The sequence below is a fragment of the Rhipicephalus microplus genome, chromosome 1, assembly GCF_043290135.1.
Source record: "Rhipicephalus microplus isolate Deutch F79 chromosome 1, USDA_Rmic, whole genome shotgun sequence".
Lineage (NCBI taxonomy): Eukaryota > Metazoa > Arthropoda > Arachnida > Ixodida > Ixodidae > Rhipicephalus > Rhipicephalus microplus.
The window spans coordinates 35,355,116-35,375,404 of record NC_134700.1 but is presented as its reverse complement, the minus strand read 5'-3'; the positions used below and the strand labels follow the sequence as shown (position 1 = coordinate 35,375,404).

The 20,289-nt window shown below is 44.7% G+C and overlaps 1 protein-coding gene across 8 annotated transcripts in view; it reads left to right on the top strand.

Annotated features, from left to right (window-relative positions):
• The window catches only part of LOC119178073 (PAT complex subunit CCDC47), a 613,343-nt gene that overhangs the window by 490,131 nt on the left and 102,923 nt on the right, over nucleotides 1-20,289 (top strand). For 6 of the 8 annotated variants that reach the window (XM_075894166.1, XM_075894179.1, XM_075894151.1 and 3 more), the window contains 2 exons: nucleotides 9,752-9,919; nucleotides 10,050-10,079. In XM_075894166.1, the coding sequence (XP_075750281.1) occupies nucleotides 9,752-9,919; nucleotides 10,050-10,079 (198 nt within the window). The remainder of the gene's footprint in view (nucleotides 1-9,751; nucleotides 9,920-10,049; nucleotides 10,080-20,289) is intronic. The other 2 variants (XM_075894170.1, XM_037429239.2) reach the window with 1 other exon arrangement.

The window sequence follows — 20,289 nt, the reverse complement described above, 5'->3', positions numbered from 1 at the left end:
ATGGCACGGATGCTGAGGTTCTACATCTGTTGTCAAATAATTATAGTATTCCCAATACAATTCTGTTAACCCCTGTCACATGCACCGAAGTTGAAAGAAGTATTAGGAAAATAAAAAACAAACAAACAAATGTGCAGCAGGGTATTACGAAATGAAATCTGTGCCGATAAAATACGTGGCCGATGTGTTATCTGCTTTCTTAGCGTATATTATCAATCTTTCTTTCACCACGGGCATTTTCCCAGACAAGCTGAAAATTGCTCACGTAGGTCCTGTCTTTAAAGGTGGCAATCCGAAACACATGACCAATTATCGGCCCATATCAGTGCCACCTTTCTATCGAAAGTTTACGAAAGTACATTGAACAAGCGGCTCCAGGATATTTTTGATAAATGCAGTGTTTTAAATAATGCGCAATTAGGCTTCCAAAAAAACAAGTCTGCAGAGCTTGCATTGTTTCAAATAAAACATCACTTCATAGGGAACTTCGAGAAAAAATTATACACAGTTGGGCTGTTCATAGATCTGCGTAAAGCGTTCGATACCGTATGTCATGACATCCCCTTGCATAAGTTAAGCTCATGTGGTATACGAGGAATTGCACAGGACCTATTGAAAAGCTACTTAGCAAATCGATACCAATTTGTGAGCATAAATAACGTGCAATCAGATTACGTCGTGGTCGAGAAAGGAGTGCCGCAGGGATCCATTCTGGGTCCCCTCCTATTTATAACCAGATTGCCCCAAACTAGTAATGTACGCAGACACAAACATTTTTTTGAGGGTTCTTCACATGTCGACCTTGTAGGGAACGTGAATGTTTTTTTTAATCGACTCTCGTCATGGTTGAAACTTAATAAGTTGCGCTTAAACGCAAATAAGACCAAGTACATGCGGTTCGCCCCCGTCAATGAACCAAGGAATTTTAATATGATTATTATCTACCAGGGCCACATATTAGAACAAGTTAACAGCCAGATGTTCCTTGGTGTTTGGTTTCAAGAAGACCTTTCTTGGAATGAGCATATAGCAAAGTTAACTTCAGAACTAAGTAAACGTTTTGGCTGCTTTACAGGTTCAATTCTTTCATACCACTGTGGCTAAAAAACATCCTTTATTATACTTTCTTCTATTCACGACTTTCTTACTGTGCGCTTATGTGGGGGACCACAATACTAACGAACTTTTCTAAATTCGTTATTCTACAAAAGAGGGTTCTGGAAATCTTCGAAGATTTTCGTGGCCCTATACGTAATTTGCGGACAGAACTGCTATTTTCGGATTATTGCTTGCTCAAAGCAAGCCAGATTTACTATTTTAAGTTATTTGAATACATAAAACGCAATAGACTCTATCGTTCGCTGGATTCGTGTGGTTCTCTGTACGATTTTCGTACGTAGGCTAGAAGGACTCCGAAGACTCGAACGATCTACGGGCGACAACACTCATCTTTTCAGTTACCCACATTTTTAAACTAAATCGACAGCCTCCTAGATATAAATTGTAAAGTTTCTAAGCATACGATCAGGATGGTACTGACTGAAAACATTGAATTTTCTTGACTATCGTTCTATGTTTTCTCTTTGCCTAAGTAGTATCTGATGCTTTTTTTTGTGTTTTTTTTCTAGGCTTCTCTGTGTGTATTGTTGTTTTTGTATATCTTTTGCAATATCGATGAGAAATTACAACAAATGTCTAATTGGTATGTAAAACATTACGATTGTTATGTATATATTTGCTTGCTAGAAATCACACTTTATTACTGTTGTATGTGTTACAGTATTTGCATGGGTACCTTTTGTATTTTTGTATAATTTTATATTTTTCATCTGTATTTACAAAATTCTTATGAGAGCCTGCCTGCCTCACTGCATTTGGAGCAAAGGCCCTTAGTCAGGCTTTCAGCCTTTTGCCTTCGCGCCATTTTCTGTGCTGGCACAGAAAGAAACAAATAAATAAAGAAAGAAAGATGAACCTAACTAATTTCCTCTGTATTTTTTCTAATATTGAATTGTTTCTTTTTGGGTATGGATCCCAAACAGCGGTACAGTATTCCAGGAGTGGCCGAATAAATGTTTTGGAGGCAAATATTTCAATTTCTGGAGAGGACTTACTCAAACGCCTGCTTAAATATCTGAGTTTTTTCATCGTCTTTTTATGTATGTAGTCGATGTGGTCATTCCATTTGAGATCGTGAGAGATGATGACTCCCAGATACTTATTGTTAGTTACTACTTCTAGAGGTTCATTATGAAAACAGTAAGAAAACGTTATAGGTGTCTTTTTGTGACCAATTGTCATTGTGACAGTTTTCTTTTTGTTGATGGTCATTTGCCAGTCTGTGCAGCATGTTTGAATTTGGTTCAAAGATTTATTTAATGTTATCTGGTTTCGGGGTGTGGTAATTTTGCGGTATGTAATACAATTATCAGCAAAAAGCCTTATTTTAAGGGGTATGTTCTGAACAATGTCATTGATGTATACGAGAAAAAAATAAGGAACCAAGAACGGAGCCTTGTGGGATTCCCGACAGGACTAGTACGGCATGCGAAGTTTTGTTGTCAATAGCCACGACTTGTCGAATACATGAGAGATAGGCTTCTATCTAAGCTAGTAATGTGGTGTTCTTGACTATTGGTTTTAACTTCATTAATGATTTTCTATGAGAGACTCGGTCGAATATTTTTTCGAAGTCGAGAGATATAATGTTAACCTGGTTATGTTTGTTTAGGGCCGCTGCTAAGTCGTGAACAGTTTCGATGAGCTGGGTGACAGTAAGGTAACCATGGCGAAAGCCATGGTTACTCTATAGGATCACTCTAAATTAGGTGCCTTCATCCCTTCTTTCTAGAATCACTCAATCAGTCAATCCTTTGCCTGCATGGTGTGCAAGGCTACCGAGGACTCCTTGAATTGTCGACTTCTCTTATAGTTATGGCCAGCAACAAGAAGCGCGAGACCTTTGACTTTGCGACGAAGTTGAAGGCTATTCAGCGTGTTGATGTGGGGGGAAAAAGTTCGACCGTTGCGGACGATTTCGGGATACCATGGTGCGCTTCGAGTCTGAGTACCTTGTTGAAAAAAAACTAAGCAGATATATTGTCACGGGCTAAGTAGATGCGTGAGGATGACGACGACGAAGTGCTGAACGGGAACGTGCTCGGACTACAGCAGCGTTGTACGCATTAGCTCGCCAGTATATTCGCCAGTACGCTTTTGCTCACCAGTGCATACTTTATTCCCCGTAACATCATTGGTGGAAGGTGCGGGATAGCCCCGCCGCGGTGGTCTAGTGGCTAAGGTACTCGGCTGCTGACCCGCAGGGCGCGGGTTCGAATCCCGGCTGCGGCGGCTGCATTTCCGATGGAGGCGGAAATGTTGTAGGCCCGTGTACTCAGATTTGGGTGCACGTTAAAGAACCCCAGGTGGTCTAAATTTCCGGAGCCCTCCACTACGGCTCTCTCATAATCATATAGTGGTTTTGGGACGTTAAACCCCACATATCAATCAAATCAATCAAGGTGCGGGATACCACTCGCTATACAGCCCAACGAGCTGGATCTTCGCAGCGGACGGCGCATTGCAGCTGCCACGATGACTGACCAGGCTACTCAATGTCAACAAGATTCGTCAGCCCCGCAGCCGATCGTTGTGGTGCAACCTCGTGACCCAGGTCCATTCAACGGCACAAGTGGCATAGACGTCGATGACTGGCTGGTTCAATATGAGCGCGTCAGCAGCAGCAACCATTGGGGTCCGACGCTTATGTTGGCGAACATCATCTTCTACTTGCATGGCACGGCAAAACTCTGGTACGAGACACATCAAGAAGAGTTGACTAGCTGGGACGTCTGTAAGCAGAAATTGCGCTATCTGTTTGGGAAACCCATCGGACGTCAAGTGGCCGCAAAGAAAGAGCTTGCGACTCGTGCCCAGATATCCACAGAGCCGTACATCGCGTACATCCAGGACGTGTTGGCTTTGTGCCGCAAGGTCGACAAGGACATGCTTGACGAGGACAAAGTCGGACACATCGTGAAAGGAATTGCGGATGACGCCTTCAATTTTCTTCTGTGCAAGGACTGCTCGACGGTGGAGTTGGTCATCGAAGCATGTCGTCGCTTCGAACAGGCAAAAAGTAGGCGCATAGTTCACCGATTTGACCGCCTTCCCAACACGGCGGCTACGTACGTCCTCTTGCTAAGATTTGCCCACACTACACCAACCACCAGCGCCAGAAAACGTCACCAGAATAGTCCGTAGGGAACTCGAGGCTATGGCTCCCGCTATGTCTAGCGTCAGCGCGCCAGGACACAACCTCGATGCTGTTTCAATGATAGAGGCCGTGGTTCGCCAAGAGATCGTGAAATGGGCATTTCGCCACCTCATCAAAATGCCCCTGCTACTTCCAGCTCGGCTCCAGTCGTTGCGGCTGCCACTCCGAATCGCACATTCGCACCACGACGAAACCCAGCTGAATGGCGCACTCATGATGATCGGCCCATATGTTTCACGTGCCATCGGATAGGACACATCGCTCGCCATTGCGATAGCCGTTGGACCTCATCACCTCGACCGAGATTCTACGATTGGGGACCTCGCTCCGAACGTGCACCTTATGCCCCGTCCTACCGTGCAGAGACAGGTGCAGAGCCTAATTCAGAACGTCGGACCAGCCGCTCGCCATCGCCCGTGCGTCGTCAGTCCTGCTCGCCCCAACCCCGCCGTTCTCGGTCTCCCTACGACCGTCGCTCGGAAAACTAGCCGGTGCAGCCCCCGGAGGTGACGCTGCATACACGACTCGGACTGCAAATCCTCTGATTACTCCCGACCAGCGGTGCAACCTCCTTACAATTCTCATTGATGGTTTACCTATAACTGCTCTTATTGATACCGGTGCACAAATATCTGTGATGAGCTCTGACCTCCGCCGCCGCCTCCAAAAAGTTCTGACGCCTGCGATTGCATCTACCCTTCGTACAGCGGATGGGAGTACTCCTGCTGTGCTTGGAATGTGCACTGCGCGATTAACAATTTCTGAGCATCAAACTTCAGTTCTGTTCGCTGTACTGGAAAATTGCCCTCATGACCTCATCCTTGGACTCGACTTTCTGACTTCACACGCTGCGCTCATTGACTGTTCCAAAGGTCTTCTTCGGCTCGAACTACCATCCTTTTCGGACACCGTCTCTACCAGCCCACCTCGTCTACGCTCTGTCGATTTCCTTAGACTTCCGCCGCAAGCCGCAGTCCAAGTCCAACTTTCGCCATATCCTGCAGTACCCGATGGTGATTATGTTGCTGCCCAATTTCTGACGTCACCATGACACGCAATGTTGCACTCCCCAACACGGTGGTTACCGTTAAGGACAACCGAACTTCGTTTCCCGTCCTCAATTTCGGCTTCTCAGCGCAAGTTATTCCTCGCGGCATGTCACTTGCGCATCTTACACCACTGGTCGACCACACAGTTTCCGCTCTAGCCACCGATTCACCACCCGATTTTTCATCAACGTCGTTCTCATCACGTTCCTGTTCCGACCTTTTCAAGCCAATGCCATCTGACGAGCTCACCTCTGAACAAGTCTCTGCTTTCTGCCGTGTGCTTGCTTCTTATCAGGACATCTTTGACTTCGGCGACCGTAATTTGGGCCAGACATCCGTGGTAACCCATCGCATCGACACCGGTGACGCTCGACCCATTCGCCGACGACCCTACCGTGTGTCGGCCCCGGAGCGTGCTATTATACAGCGAGAAGTCGATAAAATGCTTGATAAGGGCATAATCGAACCCTCATCTAGTCCCTGGTTCTCACCCGTTGTACTTGTTAAAAAGAAGGACAATAGCTGGAGATTCTGTGTTGATTACCGCCATCTCAACCATATTACCAAGAAAGATGTATATCCCCTACCGCGCATAGATGATGCACTCGATTGCTTGCACAGTGCCAAATATTTCTCTTCAATAGACCTTCGCTCAGGCTACTGGCAGATCGCTGTGGACGACAAAGACAGAGAGAAGACGGCCTTCGTGACTCCTGATGGACTTTATCAGTTCAAGATGATGCCTTTTGGATTATGCAATGCCCCCGCGACATTTGAGCGCATGATGGACTCTCTCCTTCGAGGCATGAAGTGGACCATCTGCCTCTGCTATCTTGACGACGTTATTGTTTTTTCGACTACTTTCGACGACCATCTTACCCGCCTGTCCGCAGTGCTTGATGTTTTTCGACGTGCCAACTTGCAACTTAACTCGTCCAAATGCCGCTTTGGGCAACGCCAAATCTGCGTACTCGGCCATCTTGTTAACGCTGCGGGCGTTCAACCAGACCCTGCGAAAGTCCGAGCAGTTCGCGACTTCCCCACACCCCGCTCAGCCAAGGACGTCCGAAGTTTTCTGGGACTGTGCTCCTATTTCCGTCGTTTTGTCGAAAAGTTTGCTGAAGTAGCCCGTCTTTTAACCTGCCTCCTCAAAACGGATGTCGCATTCACCTGGGGCCAACAGCAAGCAAACGCCTTCTCGTCGCTCGTGGACATTCTCACCAATCCACCAGTCCTAGACTACTTCGACCCATCTGCTGCCACAGAGCTTCGTACTGACGCCAGTGGCCACGGCATAGGCGCAGTGCTCGTGCAGCGGCAACAAGGCATGCACCGCGTCGTCGCGTATGCAAGCCGACTGTTGTTGCGATCGGAACAAAATTATTCCATCACAGAACGCGAGTGCTTAGCTCTCGTCTGGGCCATTGCGAAATTCCGACTGTACCTGTACGGCCGACCATTCTCAGTTATTACCGACCACCACGCGCTTTGCTGGCTCTCCTCACTCAAGGACCCTACGGGACGCCTTGGTCGCTGGGCGCTGCGCTTACAAGAGTACACTTTTTCCCTATCCTATAAATCCGGACAACTTCACAAGGATGCCGACTGCTTGTCCCGTTACCCAGTCGATCCCCCTGACACGAGGGAAAATGAGCAAGAGGCCCTCGTTCTTTCAATTACCGACTTCACCGACATAGCTGCTGAACAACGCCGCGACCCCTCTTTGCCTGCTATTATCAATGGTCTGCACTCTCCCCACCCTGACCACTCCTTACAACTGTTCGTTCTTCACAACGACATCTTGCACCGCTACAACACCCGCCCTGATGGTGCTGAGCTTTTACTCGTTGTTCCTGTGCATCTTCGCTCAGACGTTTTGGCCCAGCTACATGATGCCCCCTCCGCTGGACACCTAGGGGTGTCACGCACGTATGACCGCATTCGTCGCCGATTCTTTTGGCCTGGCCTTTACCGTTCTGTGCGACAGTACGTTGCGGCATGGGACCTCTGCCAGCGCCGCAAAACACCTGCTCTGAGACCTGCTGGTACCCTCCAGCCCATTGAAGTACCAGATGAGCCATTTTTCCGAGTCGGCCTCGATCTTCTAGGACCCTTTCCCGTGTCGGCCACCGGTAATAAGTGGATTGCTATTGCTACCGACTATGCAACGCGGTATGCCGTTACACGCGCCCTCCCCACCAGCTGCGCTACTGATGTAGCCGATTTCCTTCTTCATGACATCATTCTGCGTCACGGTGCTCCTCATCAGTTGATCACCGACCGCGGCAGCTGTTTTCTATCTTAAGTAGTCGACGAGCTCCTGCGATCCTGCTCTACCCACCACAAGTTCACTACAGCGTACCATCCGCAAACCAACGGCCTCACGGAACGCCTCAACCGTACCTTGACGAATATGTTAGCGATGTACGTCTCCAAGGATCACAAAGATTGGGACATCCACTTACCTTTCGTTACCTTCGCGTATAACAGTTCACGTCATGATACAGCTGGATTTTCCCCTTTTTACCTACTGTTCGGTTATGACCCGCCTTTGCCCATAGACACCATGCTCCAATCTGACGCCCCCTCATCGACTGCTTATGCTCGTGATGCCCTGGCCCGAGCTGACATCGCTCGCCAAGTCGCCCGGGATCGTTTATGTGCCTCGCAGCTTAACCAAAAGAGTGCTTACGATCGCCGGCATCGCGACGTGCAGTACTCTCCGGGGTCACTCGTCTTGCTGTGGTTCCCATCACGTCGTGTTGGTCTCAGCGAAAAACTAATGTCCCGTTACGTTGGCCCCTACCGCGTCATACGCAAGGTCACCAGCGTGACCTATGAGATAGCTCCGCTCCATACCACGTCAGTACCAGCTTCAGTCCCGACCGATATAGTGCACGTCTCACGGCTTAAACCATACTTCTCACGCCTCGAGGATTGATCGCACCGGGACGGTGCTTCTGCCGCCGGCGGGTAATGTCACAGGCTAAGTAGATGCCTGAGGATGACGACGACGAAGTGCTGAATGGGAACGTGCTCGGACTACAGCAGCGTCGTACACATTAGCTCGCCAGTATATTCGCCAGTACGCTTTTGCTCACCAGTGCATACTTTATTCCCCGTAACAATATAAGCAAAGGTGGTCGTGCACTGAATGTCCAGAGCCTGTCATGTGCGTGCTTCTGCGCACGGGAATGTAGAAAAGGCACTGTATGCCTGGTTTTCAGAACTGTGCTGAAAGAACATTCTGGAGGATGGCCCGATGCTGATCGCCAAGGCCAAATAGTTTGCCGCTGCTCTCAGTGACACAACTTTGTTGACAACGATGAGTGGCTTCATTGATTTAAGCAGTGCTACTACATCGTTGGCTGAACCAATTCTGGTGAAAGCGAAGCTGTCAGCAGCCAGGACATCCAGCAGTGGATGATAAAGGAGTTGCCAGAAATCACAGCGACGTTTTATCCCACGGAGATCTTCAGTGCCTGACGAGGTGCGAAGACGGACGCAGTGGTCAACTGTGCCCGCAAGGCATGCTTCGAGACGGCGGAACTTGCGGAAACCGGTGAAGACGACGACAAGCGCATAGACGCGTTTCACGAGTTGTCATCCCGCTTTCTGGAAGCAGTTCCACGCGAAGTGTCTGTGGAAGACTTCGTGGAAGCAGACTGCAATGTCCAGGCCTCGGTAGCTTATGCGACGAAGATCGTGCTTACGAGGCCCTGGCCACACGCGCGTACTTCGCTGATGAAGTGGCAGCAGCGTTCGGCATCATTTGCCGTTATATCGGTCGCATGAAGGAAACCGGGCTGTTGCACCTGGACAGCTTTTATAAGATCGAGACTAGCATTTCAACACTTCAAAAACGAAGAAGCAGGTCAAGATTAGTGATTTTTTTCACCCAAATAAATCATTCTGTTGCGGCGTTTGTGCAGAATCAGTCATCATTCTTGAATGCGCCTCTTGTAGGTGATGATCTGCTACAGGTAAGCTCTCGGGGCTGCTATTTTTTTATATCGAGTTTTTTATATATCGAACTAGTTCGAGATCCCCTTCGAGTTGGATATATCGGTGTTCAACTGTATCGAGAGCTCAGTTGGGCTAGTTGGTACGAATGCATGTATGGTTACAGAGCAAAGTTGACGAAGATGGAAGGGACACAGATGAGTGCTGTCTCAGCAGGAACCGAACAGCGCTTGTCCTTTTCATCTTCCGTCTTTGTAGATTTCATGTTGCTACCAAAATACATATATTAACAAGCTTGCACCTTATATGAGGCAAAACTGGCAAATTTCATGTTTACATCCTGTGTGCGATCTAAGGATTGCATGTGCAAGTCAGGATTAACCGGTGCGTCTATGCATTTAATCTAGCAAAAAGCTACAATGGTTGTGTGTCTTCAAGTGTATAAGAAAACCACATCATGCAGGCTAAACAGAAGAGTGACCGCAACCGACTTAAGGTGGAGGAGGAGTTTTTGAAAACGACGCACGCGCAGCGGCAGGAGGCAGCACAGCTCAAGCGCGAGGAGCGTCGTCGTGTTGAGAAAGAGCGCATCATGAACGAAGAGGACCCAGACAAGCAACGCAAGTGGGAGGCAAGTTTGAATTGTGCCTGAATTTGCATCTGCATCCACCCTAGTTGCATGAATCTCTTAACACTGTTAAACAAAAACCTGCTTAAGAAAATTTACATTTGCATCAAATTAATGTCATATCCACTTACAGAAAGAGAGAACTTTGTGTCATGTTCGAAAGGTAAGGAACCTTCTCACTTGTTTAAAACCCTCTAAGCACTGTCTTCCATCTTCTGTGAGGCATGGAAAAACATGTTGTAGTGGTGAAAACCTGCACCAACTGTCAGCTGGCACCATACTGCTCCAAAAGGGTCTTTTTTTTTTAGTCCTAATTTGCACCATTGCTGTGCCACAAGCTGGCTTTGGAGCTGAGAATAATGTTGACAGTTGTCATGAGCGAAAGTATGTGATGCTTACCATTTTGTACACTTGTGCTGCTGCATTCACTAATGCCGCAACATCCGTTGTGATAACCGATGCAATTCAATGGGCATTTTTTTAGGAGGCTAGGGGCACGTGCGCAATGGCGATGACGTGATTCGCACAATGCTTTTTGGGGGTCGGCCGATCAATTATTCTGACTTCCGCACGATTGTGGCATTTACAGCCCTTGCTAGTAACCATGGCAAAAGAAAGAAGCCAATGTGGCGACCATTGAAAAACGTGCTATTATGACTCAAGGCTATCAAAACTAAACTAGCAGTTCCATGTACGAATAGAACCAATAAGCGAAGTTTCCTTGGAATTGGGACACTAATGACTGTGTTCCTGGTCTTTCTTCTGGCTTTCATAAAGGGGAGAGCGTTTGCTGCTCTCGGTGGTGGGAACGAATGAACGACTGAGCAAGGGAGTGTGCGGCACGCCTGCTATTTTGCTCGACGCGCTTGCCCAGTGCAGGGAGCTTTGCAAGCGTCGGATGAGTGTTGTATCGTCGCTTTAAGCCTTCTGCACGCTTTTAACAACTGGCGACTACCTGAGCCTGCTGAGCCACCTATCACTGCCACCTTCTTGTGTGCAACAGTGTTTAGTGTGAAGCGCTTTGCAGAAACACAAACAGTTCGCTGTTGCAGAAATGAGCGTTGTGGATAGTGGGAACCGAGAAGCCTCACTGCATTGTCACCATCGCACTGATTGCACGTGTATGGTGCAGCAAGCGTAGTGCAGATGTGGTCATACTGCGTGCTTTCATTAGACGTCAGCCAAAACAAGCCTTCATTCGCTGCCGGGACCAATATAGCATCGCTTGCGAAAAATTCGTCATCGTCACGTTAACACAACAATGTTCTCGCCACATCTGTGTACGGTCTGAAGCAAAATGGGCATAAGTGACTTTACTTCATGTACTCAGCGTGTACACTGAGCACATGAAGCGCTGCTCGCAACTAAGCGGTAGACAATCGGCTCCTTGCGACCGTACCTTGGTTAAAGAAAGAACTGTCAATTGCCACTATGCAGCAGATCGTGGTACATATTTATTGCAGAGAGCCAATTATTATGCCTGTTTCATCGTTATGTCAGTTGCGGCATTGGCTGCGTATCCGGAACACCGCTGTAGTCAGGGCGTGGAAACTCTCTACACCTCCCATGTATTCGCTCTCGCATGCCGATATGCAGTGGCAGCGTCGATTTTACCACTGGTGGCTGCCGGGAATCCAACTAGAAAGAATTAATGAACAGAACATTTCCTTTATGACATCACTGGTGAGGTCAGGAAATAGAGGGAAAAGATGAAAAAAATGAGAGGAGGGTTGGCATGAAAACTCTTCTTTCCCACTTTGCATGCAAGCGGAATGTGTTCAGGCTTTTTTTCAGGTCTGCTAGCCGCTTGAGCGATATGGCCAATTGTACAACTTTGTTAACTTTTTTAAAATTTGGTTTGTGTGTTCTGAAGTGGCGAAAGTAAAGCTAACCTAATTATCAGTAAGACAAAACTCGATTGACACAAATTAAATTAACTTTTTTTGCATGTTTTGTATAAAAAAACATACACGTAGTGTGAAAGTGTCAATCAATACGGGCAGCTTTAATTTACAATGGACATTGAACATAATGAGGAAATATATAACACAGAATATCCGAACCAATGTGAAAATTATTAACAATCATGAGTATAGGGCACGTTGTATTTAGCTAAATCCTCTTTGTTGTGATGGTGGACAGTTTATTTACAGAATTTGAGTACAAAATGGGACTGAAATACAGAGGCAAGATGAGGCTTCAAATGATAACAAATTTTTCCAGAGAGCACGTCGCTGGAAACAGTGTTTCGGCAAGTTGACCAGTCGATAGTCAGGGTAGCAGCGTTGCTTTGACGAAAAACAGCTCACTTGCTTTGTCTAAACATTGGCTTCAGCGACATTCACTGTAATGATTTGTAGAAGCATTTAGCTTAACACGTATATTTAAGTGATAGTATGAGAACTAAGGACTCACAAAGTTTCAAGCTGCGGCTACATAAATTTCATGAATAAGAAAGAGCATATAATAACTTGATATTATTTGAACTACATGTCAAAGTAAAAAAGCAAAAACTATATAGCCGAGGCGACACGAATTCTAGCCTTTCATTTAATGCATTGTGCCAACAGCAGTTCGACTACCGTCTTCACTATTTAGTCTAGCGACACTGCACTTCTGCAGTCATGCTTGGCGAGATCTGGGTTTACTCATATACGTGTCCTAAATGAATACCTGCTCAAATAGTAGATCCAAATGCATGTTTTCATCCAATGCCACTAGGAAACCTGAAAAACTTTTGCAGAACTGGATATCCCCGGGTCAACACAACGCACAGCCACGAAAAACACGTGGTGCCTAATTTAGCTATCTTCATCGACTGCATTGTTGACTTACTTGACATAGCTAACTGCAGCTTCTGTTGTGTGCCCGCCACAACTTGTCTTTAACTTTTCCATAGTTGGCATGCCAACCGAGCAAGATATCTGAGCGTCATCCAACTTTGAGTGAGTGCTGAGAAGGAGCTATCCAATGCAAGTGCCACGCACTCATGTCAACTACTTCCCGCGCTTCCCCTGATTTAAAGTTCACAAAACAAGAAATATAAAAAATATCAACAAAAAAAATTCTGTGCAGTGGTATCAAATTTATTTATTCATAGAAACTTGTGAAAGCCAAGAAATGCAAACACCTGCATCAACCTCACTTTGTTAAACCAGATTTTAGAATGCCTGGCAACCGCTAAAAGTGTGTGTGTTTCTTGAAACCGAAACGAGCGCTGAGTTTTTGAGGCCTGGCAGTAGCTTTGAAATGCGCCTAAGTGTCCCCACCATGTGCCATCAGACAGTCGAGAATGCCAATCATTTCCGAACTTTGGCAAAAAGGAAAAAATTGCCTTGTGGGGAGCACTTTGGGCACTATTCGCAGCAGTTCTGTGTTTATTCCTTTTTTTAGTGGTGATAGCACATCTGAAGAGATGCGAATTGCTACTTGTTGGTTCATGTATACCAGTTTTAGTGCGTAGTTATGCCGTGTACGTTCCCTGTAGGTTCTCAGCACCCTCGTATTACTGAGGTTTTTACTGTAGGAAAACCTTAAATGTGCTTGCGCACGTGCATGTGTCTGTGTGTGTGGGGGGGGGTCTACCAACTTCATGCTGCACTATTTTGTGTCACCGCTTCTGTACATAATTCAGCTTTTGATTATTTTTCGTGCCTATTTTGTGAACCTGCTTCCTCTCTATAATGGAATATGTAAATTTAGAGAGATATAAACTAAATAATGTAAAAGTTTTTTCCTTCTATGTATCATGAGAAGCCCGTGCGTGCTTCACAGTGGTAGCTGCTCCAAAAACAGATTTTCCCTGCTTCACCGGCTACTCCAAAATGCTGGAAAACATTATCATTGATCTTGGCATAATGACTGCTAGCTGCTTCTCTGTCATGATTATGCAATGTATTGTCACTGCTGTGTGCCTAATTCTTCTGTGTTTGCATTTCCTTCCCTGTGGCTTAGAAAAATTTACCGGTGACAGTAAACATTTTAAAATGATTTTCCACTGACGGATGTCACGCACGAGTAGATCATTTGGTCTTTGCTTGTCAGTGCCGTTCACAGCGAAAAGCAGTGGCTCATGAGAATGATGAGATGAGGTGCACTCACGTCACTGAGAAAATGACGAAATGGTGGCAAAAACGCACGTGCACACACACTGAATCAAGAGAAATTTGCCTGTTTTGAAGATACTTCCTGCACGGGTCCACTTGGTGCGTGCCAAAGAAAAGAAAGATCGGACCACATTGGCCAATGAGACGGGGCCAAGAGCTGGATCGAAGAAGATGCATTGGCTCGGCCATACGTCAACGTTCGAGAGGTGTCGGGAGGTACCTTGTCGAGCGTTGTGGGGGGCACGTGCTCCCAATCACCCTTTCTCTTTTAAAGGCAGTGCGACAGCCTAGTTGCGAAGACATGACTAACCCTTTGAGACAAGAGTCAATAAAGCCCCTTGTGAAGGGATGGAACACCCCTGTGGTCGGTGCTCGGGATTCCCCTTTCCCGGCCCGCGGAACGGTGCCTTCCCTCAGTGAGGGAACGTATCGTGACGCTATGATGAGCGCCAGAAACGACCTCGCAAGTTAAAAAAAAAATAATAAAGAACAACCTATTCTCTACCGCTCTGCTTACTCTAAGAACGAAAGCAAAAATAAAAATACATTTGTCGTCAGGAAAGGGAAACCGGGTCGATGATGAGAACTTGTGTGCCGGCTGGCATACGTGCTCTCTGGCACCGACAACGAAAGAAGAAAGACGAACCCGGAACCCCCTGCGAGCCAAGGATGACATCGACTAAGGTGTTAGCGTCTACCCTCTGTTATCTGTATAGTCTCTCTACGAGGCGTTTACAGTACAAAATTTTACACCCAGAAGGGTGTAAATGAGCTTGTCTCGAAGACGACACCCTAAGGGTGTTAATTCAGCACCTTCCAAAAAGGGTGCTTTTCCATGCACCCTTAGAATAGGGTGTACATGTAAAAAAACTGTAGGGTGTTACAAAACACCCTTAAGGAAGGGTGCCTTCAATGTCCTTCACTTTTTTAGCACCCTCTGAGGAGGGTGCGAGAAGGGTGCACAAGGGTGTTGAGTGCCCATGGCAGTGGTGCCAGTATTCTTTCAGACTGCACTAATAGATATCGGCATGCACTGATTACACACTACTTGAAGAAAGTGGTCCTGATTATCAATGGTGCACCACCTGTCGAGCTCCATTCATTGCGTGTGGGCAAAAATATAAACACGTACAATCGTGTAAGAACTTGTGCTGGATCTATATATGCTTCACAGTATATGCATAATGCACGTTACAGAAAACGAAGCCTTGCTGCCCTTGCATATTGCATTTATTTATAGGCAGATAAAACTTATAAACTTTTTTTCTGCCACACAACTTTTTCACCAGATGTGTAACATGTTCACATATACGTACGCTACACATGCAATATCTCAAATGTTTATTATATTTTTTCAGTTTCATTTATTGACAATTCTTTGCAACATACAATTACACTGGTTACAGTTTAGTTTACTGCTTAAAGTACATAGAGACTACAAATGAAATACGCGCTAATATATCCCTATAATTCTTTCAAGTATCTACAATCCCAGTGGTTTCCAGTTTGCTACTCCTTCATGCACACAATCGGTTAATAGGAATGAAATACAGGCAAATATATACTTATAATTCTTTCAAATATATACAATCACCATGATTTCACTATATACGCCTTCATGTACACAATCGTTCCCAAGAAGTGATGCACACAAAAATGTATACGGATAGTGTTTTCAAATGTATACAATCACAGTGGTTTAAGCTTTGTATTCCTGGATGTATAACAATTGGTTATGAGAAATGATGTACATGCAAACATATACGGGTTTTCGGACATATAACTTTAGCGAATACTTAAAAAACCAATGCAATGATCAGAAACAGAATAAGCTAAAAACGAACACAAAACTGAGTCAGGACACACAAAAAAGAAAAGAGGTAATGCATAATTGTGGCTAATTTTGGCTGAGTCACTTTATAATTCATTACAATTATATAGCCACATAATTATGGCTGGGTCACTTTATGCCAAATGTCCCTGCCATTTTGGCAACCATCTCAAATGTATTCGAATAACTCGTGCTACATTGAAAATAGTGAACTTCTGGAATATTTAGGAGAGGAAAAATATTTGGTCACGTGGCTGCCTTCTGAACTTCTTGGAATGCCGTCTAGGTGTTGTATGTGAAAAATTTTATTTTAAAAGCACCGGTCCTTCTTTCTATAGGAAACTCGGTCTACGTGTTACGTTACAAGAGCTTAATTTGGGCGAGTTGGTTCATCGTGGTTGTGTGCTAGTCACAGCCCGACAACTTCAGGAAGAGACAGAAAGGACAGGAAAGAGCACCGACTGTCAACTGAATTTAATGAATGTGCTACGAGCGCTTTTATACGGAGTACAAGAACCGTGTTCATGCGCGACGACACGTGTGAGCACTACAAAATAATCTTAACTGTGAAAAGAATACTTCCTCTCGGAAAGGATAAGTAAACGTGTAGTGATGCACTGATCATTGGTTTACCTGATAAAAAATACTTCTACAAACGTTAAATTGGCATTAAGTAAACCTATTCACGTGACTAATGGTGCAACATTGACTATTCCTGTTGCTGTTTAGTACACACACTTTTGAAAGCTTGCAAGGGGTGGAAAACAACACGTTAATATCATATCTGCTGGCTATTTTTTTAATTGTGAGACACGTGATGTGGTATAACATGCAAAGGTTTTGGTCATTGTTTTTTGTTGGTCCTGTCTTCTTTAACTTTACTTTCTGCAGGAGGGTTTTTCAAACGGGTGTGATGATTCTGTTGGGATATCCAGCATCTTTTAGTCTTTTAATCTGGTTTTTAAGCCTGACCTCACCCTTGTGCTAACATGACTTCTGAAGGGTGGCCTGAATACATGTGGTATCAATTCCTTTTTCTACTAATTTTGAATGCCCACTATCAAAAGGCAGAACATTCTTAGCACTCCTGGGCTGATAGCACCAGCCAATACCCCAACAGCATCATCACACTTGTTTGCGAAACCCTCCTGCAGAAGGTAAAGTTAAAGGAAAAGAGGACCAAAAGGAAAAGAGAAGGACCAATGACCTTTGCATGTTACACGGTACTACGTACATAAGGTGTCTCACAATTTTAGGAAAAGAGCCAGCAGATATGACATTGTTGTTTTCCACCCCTTGCAAGCTTTCAAAAGCGCATGTACTCACAGGAACAGGAATAGTCAATCTTGCACCATTCGTCACTAGAATAGGTTTACTGAATGCCAATCTAATGTGTATCAGATACCGCTAACATGTGTAAAAGTAAACATAGGACAAACTGGGCAATGCTTCAATGATCAAGCAAGACAGCATGCTTTAAATGTTAAGAAGGGCTATAGTAGTCTTATGGCCGGACACCGTAAAAAATGTTAGTGTAGTCCTAGGTTTCATAAAACACTGTTTTTGAAAAAAAAAAAAGCAAGCAGAAAAAATGAGAGATTTTAAAACTATTCATCAGGAAGGCCAAGGATCAATGCATCAGTACACCTTCACTTATCTTTTCCGAAAAAGAGTATTCTTTTCTCGGTTGAAATAATTTTGTCATGGTTACACACGTGTTGTTGCAGATGAGCCCTGTTCTTGTGCTCAGTATAAAAACGCTCGTAGCACTTTTAATAAATTTCAGTTGACAGCGCTCTTTCCTGTTCTTTTTGCGATAAGATTTTTATTATAGAAAGAATTTCATTTTCTTACAATTTAGGTACAATGGTGAGTTATGGAGCAAATTGCATCTCAATATGGACAAAAATCACGATTTTGTGAAATTCGTGATATTTTCTCGTATATTTCATCAGCTTGAGAGGTCTAAAGAGATTTTTTTCTCAAAATATACCTTCTGTGGAGTAAGTATTCACTGCTCAGATATTCATACAAAGTACAATGTTGCAATAAATAATGCAAACATAACACATTTTGGCTTTATTCTTGGAAGCGATTGTGGCAAAGAAATTGCAGTAATATTATTGAGCTTCAAATACCTTACAGAAGCACATATACTTAACAGGTAGACCGAGTTTGCTTTAGAAAAAATAAGCGGTAGTTTTAAAACGAAATTTTCCACAAACAGCACACAGACGGCATTATGCCAGGAAGTTATAAGCCAGCCACATGAACAAAACTTTTTTTCATATACATTTCAGATGGTCGCCAAAAAGGCTGGGACGTTTGGCATGGAATGGTCCAGCTATATTTAAACAAAATAACTTACACAAATAACAATATTTGTTCATCCACCATGACCACACTAGAAAAAGTTGTTCAGGCATTGTGACACTAAAACTTTCAGTGTCGTACTGCCTGAACAACTTTTTTGATAAACTCCAAACTCGCGCCGAGAAAAAGCCACTCAATCACGGTGGTTGTTAAAGGCCTTGCGGCCGTAGACAATGTTGAAAATAAAAAAAAAAAATCAACTCATCAGTGCTGTCACTCCTGCTTCATCATTTACTGACACGGAAGATTTTTCGGTCATCCACGTGGAGGTTCAGGAACTAGGCTTGTTCTAGGCTGGGGCCGGGGTAGACTACACAGGACGTCAGCGGCATACTCTCATCCTGTAATAAGAGCAAATATGACTTCTCTTAAAAGGATGTTCGTGCTGTTCTGGCAGCACCATATATGAAGAATGTGTAGTGCGTATCCTTTGAAATGGCGTGTAATTGACATTACACGGAACTCGAAGCATACAACCCATACATTCCAATAATTTCGTATGATAAAGATAAGAGTTTTCCAGCATACAGCAAACTCCCGAATTGAGGTGAAGTGTAAGACCATAGCTCAAAAATGGCACTTACGAAAGCCTGAACTCACCTAAGAATCAAATTCCTTCTAGGGTCGTGAGCCAGTGTGAAAAACAATTCTTAAACTACAACGTTCAGAACATGTAGCATTAATCAAAACGCACAAGAAAATTACCTCTTCAAGTGCAAACAGTGAAGGCATCTCTGCTTTCTCTTTTACATGAGAACAAATGATCTTGGGCGTGGCACTAGCGAAGAGGTCTGCAAAAAAAAGTGAAAGATTTACTGACTTTAATTACGCCTCTAACAATCTGAGGAATTGTGACAATTCAGCAATCAGTGCAATTCTGACTGCCTCTATAAGGGCATCAAAAATGAACAATTTTCTCGTTCTTTCTATCCTCACAAGAAGCTCCGTCAATGGCATCTAATCCAAATTTGACGCTGTGCTTCCTATTTGCCTGCTTTCTAGACGTAGGGCTGCGAACATGTATTTTGTGCACCTAATCTAGCACAGAAACTCGTCATCTATAATTCAATCTTCTTAATTCATTGTAATTTGATAAAAGACGTGATAGCTCATCCAGTTTTTAAAGAGTTGCGGGCCTGCAATAGGCACTGCCTAGCACGTATGAAAGTATTTCTTTTGAAAAAAAAATTCTTCAAAGCTTGCTTTCAGAAAAAGCGTCTGGCATTTTTCGACAACCAAGCCCATCCTCTGATGGCAATGAGGGGCACGCTATTAGCGATTATTGATCACGGGATTTACAAACGTAACCTGTGCCTAAATACTCAGTTAAATACACAAGCAAGTAGGAGTGCTCGAACGACACCTATGCACACGGATGCCGCCTACGTTGTATCAGCCATGGCTTATGCTAGAGCTACCGCACATAGCTCCCACAGTCACGTATACTCTCTCGATTCTGTTATAACGCCGAACGTTATCGCAGATGAAAGCAAAGCACGAAAACAGCAAACACAAACAAGGGAAAACAACGCACGACGATGGCCACAACAACGTGCCTTTGGAAGATTACTAGATCTTTCCCTCTTGCTGGTGACACGTGTCCTAAATATTTAAAAGACTGACGCGCACGTGCTGGGAGCATCGCGGCATATCAGCACCTCAAACTATATCGTCTTTAAGCAAAAAAATGCTATTTCATACAGTGCGCCTCTGTACATAAATTTTCTTTTTCTTTCTTTTTTTACGCTTACACCTACAGAATCACGCTGCACATTTGAGTATCAATAGAAATGTTATTAGGATTTAGCCTAAAGTGCATCTTGAAACAACATCAATCACTTTGAGTAGTGTAGAGACAATGTGCGATCAGCAACGAATCGTGCCCTTGTTAAGTGATCACATCACTCACTGTATGAGTGATGCAGGCACTTACACAACATCGGGCATAGCAGTGAACTCGTTAAGTCACACGTTTAATCGGACATCTGTAACAGGCCCACGAACGCATGCTGTTGTAAATGGCTGGCAGCCTACTTCAGCAGAGCTGCTGCAGGCGCACAGCT